A 9,649-nucleotide genomic window follows, 5' to 3' on the forward strand; every position below is an offset into this window, starting at 1 on the left:
AAGAATGGGGGTGGGGGGGAAGGAAGCTCAAGTTTCCAAGAGAAATGGGGTATATCCAGGTCTGATTCTACTCTTTGTGAGTTTGGTGAAAGCAAGGCCCAAAGTCTCAATTCCAATTTGAAGATTCTAGAGCTTAGATAAGTCACTATAGAAAGACTGGCAGAATCCTTCTGGAATCAACGTCACATTTTATGCAAACCAGGCGCACAGCAGTGTGGTTCTCCACCTAACAATAATGAGAAAAATCAAATTGTGTCATTTGTTTTAAATCTTGTGTGAATATTACACACGTATGTCATATTATATAATGTCAGTATGAGACTTCCTTTCACAGTAACAGAAAATTTAGGAGCTGTGGACTATATCTGTAATTTTCTGTATTATTATACATTATATTGTTACCATATCTGTATTCTTTCAATGAATCAGGGCATGAACAAGTTTTGAATAGAAATGTTTAGTCTCTGGCTTATCAAGATTTAGAAAAAAAAAAAAAAACACAAAAGTTTTTAAACAGGAGCTCACCAAAAGAACTGAGGCCATCACCAACATACAGGTAGTTTAAGTCTTGAGTAAATATTATCTCTGTTGTCTTTCTAATCAGAATCTTCCAAACCATTTACATAGGTTACACTATGAATAATTGTGAGCTTAAAAAATGTTTTCTTTAGAGCATACCTGAAGTATGAACAGATGAAAACTCCATATTTAAGCAATTACACGCAACTCACAAATGCCAATTTCCATCACAATTAGCCTAAGTTATGCAACATATTTTTGTTCCTTTTTAGTATATAGGTGATGTATGTTTTTATAATTTGCTTAACTGCCTATAGTGAAATTTTAAAATCACACAGACCATATAAAACCATAAAAGAAAGGGTACCTTTTTATTTTTCCCAGTGTCCCATGTTTCTACATTGCTTATAGAGCTTGTACAAGAAACACTGTTAGTTTCTATATAAAGATTTCCATAAAATTTTTATAGTTTCTATAAATGCATAAAGATTGTTGGTTTCATTATAACCTCTGTTTCAGTGCCAGTGGAAAGAAAAATTACCTGCAACTCTAAACAGCGAACTATATAAATAGGGTGAGTAAGGGTGCTCAGACCTCTATTCAAAAACCTCTAAGACACTGGCTATATTTCACCAAAATATAGATGAGCACACTGGAGAAGCAACTTCTCGTACACCCCCTCTAAGCACTACTCTTGGAACAAATAGGCTGTAAAAAGTGCAACTGTGAGAACAAATTATTAATTCTTCATGTTTGAGGACAAGAGGTAATCGTATTATAACTAACATGTTTTAAAATGGTATGTGTAATGCCTATTACACTTGACATATTACAAGGCTATTTATGGAAATCTTCTGATAGGTTACCATAGCTTTACTCCAAATTATCCCATAGTACATGTTATAATTACTAAAGGCCCTTTTTAATCTGGAAAAGCATATAATGTTTTGAAACCAAAGATGGGATTTTGATGAGAATGGTTGACCATAATTTGCTAACATGTTAACTATCCTTTCCTCCCTTAATTCAATTAGTATTCATTAAAACTACACTAATCACAATGAATAAAGTTTTACCAATTATTTCCATAATTATGAATGAATACAGTAAACAGAATAATTATAAATCTACTTAATTAACTACAGGCTGTTTCCAATAAAAAAAGGTATTCATGTTTTGTATTTTATTTTTAACGCTAGATTGACATGCTGATATCTTTGAGAACCATTTCTAGAAATGAAAAATAATCTTATTGCGATTCTGGTCTTTTTTAACAAATTTTTCTATGGTCCAGGCTTTATTAAGAACTTCATTATCTAAACCTGGAGTGAAAGATTGAAAAGAATGTGGTTTAAGCTACCAAAACCAAAGTAACCAAAAAATCATATCCGTGATTTTGGAATCTTAACACCACCCGCCCCCCCCCCACCAAAAAAAATTTAGACTACTTCATATTACGCTTAGGGACACATTTTTTAAATTCCTTAAATACGTTGTTACAAGATTTATTTTTTTAAATGCAGGATTCAAGTCAGGATCCTATCAATGTTGATGTTTTAGTACTTAAACCAGCTAAGCATTAAACAAAAGCAGATGAATAAATAATGTGGACTCTGAGAAGCCCTTGCTTTTGCCTTTTTGGTTTGTTCCTCTATTTTCAAAAATACAGGAATTGCATGTCTTTCCAGAATTAACAAAGCCTATACTTTCAGGTTTCAAGATAGCAGGCTTACCAGATTTTAAATGAAATATTGAGTGCTACAGTGATTTAATGGTTTTAAACCATAGATGTCGTTGCGGTCTGAGGGTGTCACAGACAACTTAAGGAAGAAAAAAAAAATGGGGCACAGAGAAATCACTTTGTCAGTAATTACAATCAAGAGTCCTAAGATGTGGCTCAGGCTGCTCATTACTTCTTCTTTCTGAATCGAGACCCTTATTTACATTTCAGATTACATTTTTTATGAAACAGTAAGATCTATCAGAGCTGAGAGGAGCGAAATAATGAGGGGAAAACATTTTAATAAAACGTGTTGGGTCTGCATTACTTCCGTGTCAGAAAGAAAGGCTACTTCTGTAGTGATGGATCATTTATTCTGCTTCTAAACGAGAAGCAAAAAGATGAAACTGATGAACTTTTACTGCCCATTTGTCTTTAGCAGACAATTAAGACAGAGAAGATCAAAATGGATTATCATACCACGCAGACAACTGGCCCAACAGTAATACATCTCCGGGACCACAGATTTGTAACTCTCTTTTATCCCTCCCCTTTCTTCTTACTTCTTTTTCCACTCTAAAGGCAGTGCTAGCTTTGTGGCTCAAGGAGAGCCAAAAGGCTGGTCATCATTATTCAGTCACAGATGTCAATCTAACCTCCCTTTTTTCTCAGTTTCTAAAGCAGTGAGCCACAATAATTTGTGACAGATTCTTTTACTGTAAGGTACAAAGAACACACAGAATAAAACATCTAGCAGCAGCAAGTGTCTCTGATCAAGTGTGCTGGTACATGGGAAATACACTATATGTAAAAACAAGCACTGGTAGGTTAGGCGAATGAGGAGGAAAACTGGAGGAGGGAATTCTGTGTGCGTGCGTATGTAGTAACAAGCACTATGCTTTGTGGTGAATTAGCTCCCATATTCCTTACGAATTACATCATAAATGTTTTAATACTAGAAATGTTGTCTAGATCAAGCACATATTCAGCATTTAAGGTTTCTATGGAATAAAACATTTCTAAGAACCCTTTAATATAGCACACCAAGGGGAAAGATAATTTGGTTTAATCCAAAAAATGCTGAGAAGAGGAGGAAAAAATAGAAGATTGGCACCCAACTGATAAAAAGGTAAATAAGAAATATGCAGGTCTCATTCCCTTGACCATCCAATCAACTGCCAAATCAATTTCTGGGAACGTGGAGGTAACTTCCCCAAAAGCAAAGCAGACCTTTCATTCACCCTTCGTTCTCGAGTTATATGTGATAAGGAAGGGAAACCACGTATGCCGAGTTGGAAGAAATGTTAAATAAGACTCTCCTAAGTCTGCATCTAGCCCATGAGTACCGTCCTCCAAATTTTAACATTATGTTAACAGATCTAAACAAAGAAAACAAATAACTATCCTGTGAATACTTTAAAATAGCTGAAAATCATCATTTTTTTAGGTTCTTACCGTAATTTTAAATTATTCCAACTTCAACATATGAAATACTTGTGATAACATCCATTAACCAAAGTAAAGGGAACTAAGTTCATAACATAATATTTAATCTCTAAACTGAGTTTCACATGCAACAGAAGAGTATTTCTCTATATACACACACATACTATATATATGGGGACTGTACATACATATGTGTATATACACATATGTGCCTCCCAAACATACAAACATATACTCAGAAAAACAAACATGGGAAGGTAAATACCAAATTGTCATAGTGGTTATCTCTGAGTAAAAACTATAGATGAATTACATTTGCTTTCTTTTCATTCTTTTTTAAACTTATTGCTGATTTATCCATATTTCCTAAGTATTTTGTCATGAACATACTACCCATGTGATTTTTAAAAGTTACACCAAAAAGAGGAAATAGTCATTCTGGTCAAAAAGTTTCAGATATAGCAAGAAACTATGTTTAAAGGAATAGATGCAGATGTTAACCATGTTATTTTCAGGTTTGTCCCACAAAATTTTCTCTTGTTGGCTAATTCAGAACCTGGGACCACAAAAGTTATTTACCTAGACAAAAGATTTTAGAATAATGATTTTCTTAAGAGCTATGGACTCAAGTCTATTCAGAACCACACTTTGAGATTTTTCACTCTTTAGACATTGTTTGATGAAAAAAATTATTAATAATGAGGTCTTATAATCTTTGGATTGTGCAGTTTAAATCCAATGGGTTCAATCAATCACACAGCAATTTAAGGCAAGATAAAAATGTAACTCTCCTGTTGGAAGACGAAGCAAGGGTTAGAGAAGATTAGTATTTTTAAAATCTCATTCAAGAGTCTTGACATCACACACAAAGGAAACCATACCAGTTCTCTTGGGTTCTTTTACAATAAAATCTCATTACAAAGCATCTCATTATACTGATTATCCAGTTATATTCCTGGTCACATTATGTCCCCTGTATTCATAAAGATGTCTCAGATACCTTGCCCTCTATATAACAGGCCACATTGCAAAGGTGTTATGACTATTGTACTGGATATTTCTATTCCATTGTACTTATCCTCATCCAAGGACATTTTTTAATAGACAAAATCCAATGAAGGTACTTCAGAAACATGTTTTTATTGTGTACAATATTCTACATGTGAAAGACCTTATAATTGTTTTACTCAGTGTAATCAAGGATGCTTCTATCTTGAAATGGCTTTAAAAAGCATCCCAAATTGCTTATTTGAACTAAAAATGTAAGATGCCCCCCAAAGAGCTATAAAACATCTCTAATATTTCTTAAAGATAGACACTGGAATCCAGAATGTATAACCCGGATCTAATTATCAAGAGTAGAGCAACATCACAACTTCAGCGCTGTTCTGTGACTAAAATATTTCCTTTCACTTCACTCCATGCTTGCGGGATACAGGAAATTCGAGATGGCAGGGCCAACCAACCAACCTCAACTTTCACTACCATCATTAGAACTAACCTCACCCTGAAGACCGTTCCTGAATGCGTTATCTTCTTCTTGGAGTACTACCATAACACACAGCTTCATAATCTATTTCAAATTCCAGGAAATGTTATAAACTTCCCTCCACATCCTCTCTTTTTTTGTTATGCTGGTTCTTGACTGCTTAACTAGCATTTAAATAAATAAATAAATGAATGAATGAATGAATGAATGAAAGAAAGTTCACAGGCAGCCCAAAAAGGATTTCCTAACGAACTGCAGACTACAGCATACCTCAAAGTAAAAAGTAAAAATTTGTGATAGGTTTTTCTTCCTTACTTTTTGTGCATTTGTTCCTGAAGGTTAACACCCCAAATCTAGCACCAATATTTTCAATCCGATACCTCCTCTGTTTTTACTTTTTGTCTTGGGTTCCTAATTGCTATTTCTCTTCCCTCTAAAAATTCATTTATCTCTTTCAGTAAAAAGAACAGTAATAATATGTTGAACAACTCTGAAATAAATTTTGTCATGTAAAAAATTAATTACGCATTCCGAACCTGGTCACTGTAGTCCTCCGGGAATTGCCTCTGCACCTCAGGATCTGTAAATAATTGACAGATAATATTAATTGGCTTTGGATTAGTGAGCAAGCAGAGGATCACACATTAATATTTGATCAGAAGATGATAGCAGCCCTGGCAGGGGATCCAAGGGGGGCAGCTGAGGCTGCTATGTTGATGAGCACAAGGACGGACTCGGCAAGGCACTCCCATTACCCTCCTCCAGAAATATAAAAAAGAAAAATTCTGAAGACCTGATGCTACTGTTAACTTTAGACTATTACCTAATGCAAAAATCTTGCCCGCTGCAAATTGCACTCAATATATTTTTCCAAAGAAAATGAGTCTTAAACCTGGCTTGACTTTTTTTTCTCTAATCAGAAGCCTCCTTTTCACAGTTACAGATGTGGGCTTGATAAACCACCTTAAACACCAGTTCCAGATTGCATGTGTGTGTGTGTGTGTGTGTGTGTGTGTGTGTTGGCAGGGGTGGGGGGGGAGTAAGAGAAGAATTCTTTCAAGGAACAAATGCAAAACTCTTTGTTTTTCAAAATAAAATATACCCTTAGCAAAACATTCATGAACTCTTGAAAATACAGATAAAACCAGATGAAGTTTTCTTCAAAACAGAACCAAACAATAGACTTTTGGCTTGGCAGTACAGACAAAATATCATGAAATGAGATATTATGTTCTACTGAACATAACAAGACTTGCATAGAAACTATAAAAATACATAGGTGAAAACACCTTTTATGACCATCTGTTTAAAATGGAATTACCAAAGGGTTCACTTGATTCCTCAATCATAATTGCAAGATAATCCAATGCCATCGTCTGTAAGTCAATACAGAAGTGTACTAATTAAAAGCTATTAGCACTCCATTTGCTATTGATTAGGAAAACATTCAATCTTTTCTAATAAGAGTAAGACTTGGTTCCTCAGACACACATTATGGGGGAGTGATAATAATATTACATATTTGAGAAATCACATATCAGTGCAAAGGCTTGTGGAAAAGCATAATATTTGAGGGTCCCCTCGCACACTAATCACAAAATACACTGCTCGGTTTTCATAGCTATCTTTTTTTTTTTTTCATAACTACCTTTTAAAACATCAATTTACTTCTCGATGAGTGAATCCACATTAAAAGTTAAAACCCTCCAAATCACAACACAACAATGCAGCCAAGAACCTTTCTGCAGCAAAGAATCAAAAAGGGAGAAAACAAAGAGCCTATTCACATACTACATTTAAACCCTAGAAATACCAGTTTTCAAGTCATTCAAGTCAATGGATGTTATTTTTTCAAAACCCAAGACTAGTAACAAAAGCAGGAATATTCAAAAAGGCATACCAAAAAAACAAAGCTTCCACCAATGGGTGATGCAAAAAAGCTGAAACTATTTGTAGACCATTTCAACTCTTCTTGAAGGATCTTCTGGTTGACTTACAAACTGGGGACCAATTTCCTTCTTAACCTTCATCTGCAAGTAGTAGATGGGACAAAGGACCCGTGTAGACTGTGACCAGCAGAATTCTGGAGTGACCCTCTCTGAGGTACTGTGCACGGCTGCCCCAGTAAGCCTGAGGAAGAAGCTGTTGCTTCTCTCCGGCCGGAAGGGCTGAAATCACTCAAGAACTTGGCCCTCTTGGGACAGGAGGCCAGAGGGCGCTAACGGTGTGGGCTGAGCAGCACTAGGTCTATAGGGAAGAATTAGTCAGCAGGATGCAAAGATACAGCCAGATGCCTATCAAACCTCTCAAAGTGTGCTGCTGGGGTGGGGGTGGGGAGAGCTTCCATAAGAGGCAGTGGTTCCAATTCCTAAAACATACGTACGTCACCCTGGTGCAGAAAAAAACTGGCATGTTAGGATTTAAAATTTGTGCCCAAAACTGAAACAAAAATGCACTTGTAAGCAAGCCACTGAGGGAAATGGTGAAAAACAAGTTCAGAAAGCCACAAAATAATCTAAGGCTTCTTTTTCTTCCAACTGTCATGTGATTAACACTCTTTAACCAGAAAACCTCATATAGAAATGACTCACATGTACATCTTTAATATCATGTCCTCTTTCTTGCAGTAGTTGATGCTTCTCAGGAACCACAAAAATACTCATGAAAATAAAGATGGCAAAAAACACAAAGACTTATCTTTTTATCACCATTCTCTGAAGGGACAAATGTCAAAAACCAAAATTTGTGATATATTCTTCAAGTTAAAAAATAAGTTTCCTACTCATGGGTGGGAGAAGGAAGGTTTTTACATCCTTGGTCAACTACGTTAATAAGAAAACTACATTAATAATTAGAAAATGTATTTTACTCATATATGCAGTCTAGAACTTTAAAACGAGAAGAAAGCATGGATAAAAAGAAAACTCAACTTATTTTAATATACTAACGGTAAAGATGACCATGGAGTGCCAAGATGGAACTCATTCAAATCATGCCATCCTCAACACTGCCTCAGTGGTAGGCATAATCACCATCATCATCAAATTCCTTCAACTGTCCTCAGACTAACCCCAAAGTGAGATGCCCAGAGTTTTACAGAATCACGTTCCAAGAGAATACATGGATTATTATTTACCACGATCCAAGCATAAAGCTTGTGCTTTCCTTTAAGGCCTTGAGGGTCACAAAAGCAAACTTCATGGGTTCTTAACATTCTCTAAAGCAATATTTTTTTTAAAGCGGAATGGGGGCAGATAGGGAGGGCAATGCTTTTTAAACCCAAAGCCCAACCTACTAAGTCCCATTCAATTAGCTAAAGATCCGATCTGATAAAACACTATGAAAGGACTTTTGTAAAAATTAACAAAAAAGACGAAAATAATTGATTTGCGTTTCCTTAAAATGTCTATTTTGCACAGTAGAGTGAAATCCTCTTTTTTCACATTGAGTCGATCATAATGCCATAATGTCACCAAAATATCGACATTGGAAACATCTGAGTTTAAAAGGTCCAAATACAATCTGCTTTTCTCAAGCAACACAACACCCGCCTTACTAACAGTTTCAGCATGGCACATTGTGCAAAACGTAGCACCCTGCAGTTAAGCAAACCGCCTTTAAATTTTCTGTCTGGCAGCAATCCACTTGCGTGTCTGTATGTTTTTACAAGGACTCTATGTATTTCATTGCATCAGCTGCATTTCTTTGAGTTTTAAATGGTCTGGGAACATTTTATGAAATGTTCTATATCTTTATATGGAAAATAACATACACTGGAAAACTGTGCATCGGTCTAATATTTATATATCTATTTCTTTATCCACCATCCAATACTGTAATTGCTAATGTTCCAAAACACCTTCTCACATTCATACCCTCACCGCCAAATGCAGTGTCACCAAACAGCTAACTTTCAACACAAAAATCTGCAGATCAGAGAACTACCAAGGAAAAAAGCAACAATTTGCTTAGGCAATTGGCAGTAAGAAGAGAAGCATGGGCATATGTCAAGCTTTTTCTCTAAGAATTGTCCCCTTGAAGGAAAATTAAGAACATTCCTTTTCCTTCTCTCTCGGCAACTTTCTCCAGATTTAAGTGGCTGATTCTTAACAAAATTAAAAACTAATTTCATCATCTCTCAGGAAAATACTTTTCGACAAAAAACATATTAAAAATATCTCGCCACAAGACGCATGGTATGGTAGAGTCCATACGTCTCTTAACTACATACACCTCAAAGAGGCAGCTGGCTCTGGGACAAGGCTTTGCATTATGTCCATGTGATGGGCTACTCCCTGCTTCCAGCACCGTGGCCCTGCAAGAGGAGGTCTCCACAAAGACACATGGGCACCACTTCCACTGGAAGCCACCAGAAGCATTTACATACTTAGGACATTTCACAGCATGGGAATCCCAACAGCACGATCTGATTCAGGCACCGAACATGACCATGCTTAAGAGGCTATGTCTTCACA

The 9,649-nt window shown here is 35.9% G+C and overlaps 1 protein-coding gene across 15 annotated transcripts in view; it reads right to left on the bottom strand.

Annotated features, from left to right (window-relative positions):
• Positions 1–9,649, bottom strand: part of DENND1A (DENN domain containing 1A) — a 511,997-nt gene that overhangs the window by 375,155 nt on the left and 127,193 nt on the right. For all 15 annotated transcript variants that reach the window (XR_005792696.1, XM_040482265.1, XM_040482264.1 and 12 more), the window contains exon 3: positions 5,711–5,754. Coding sequence is in view for 14 of the 15 variants with exons in the window: in XM_040482265.1 (XP_040338199.1) it covers positions 5,711–5,754 (44 nt within the window). In the remaining variant the exon portion in view is untranslated. The remainder of the gene's footprint in view (positions 1–5,710; positions 5,755–9,649) is intronic.

Source organism: Herpailurus yagouaroundi, unplaced genomic scaffold (genome assembly GCF_014898765.1).
Source record: "Herpailurus yagouaroundi ecotype Mexico unplaced genomic scaffold, PumYag 160, whole genome shotgun sequence".
Taxonomy (NCBI): domain Eukaryota; kingdom Metazoa; phylum Chordata; class Mammalia; order Carnivora; family Felidae; genus Herpailurus; species Herpailurus yagouaroundi.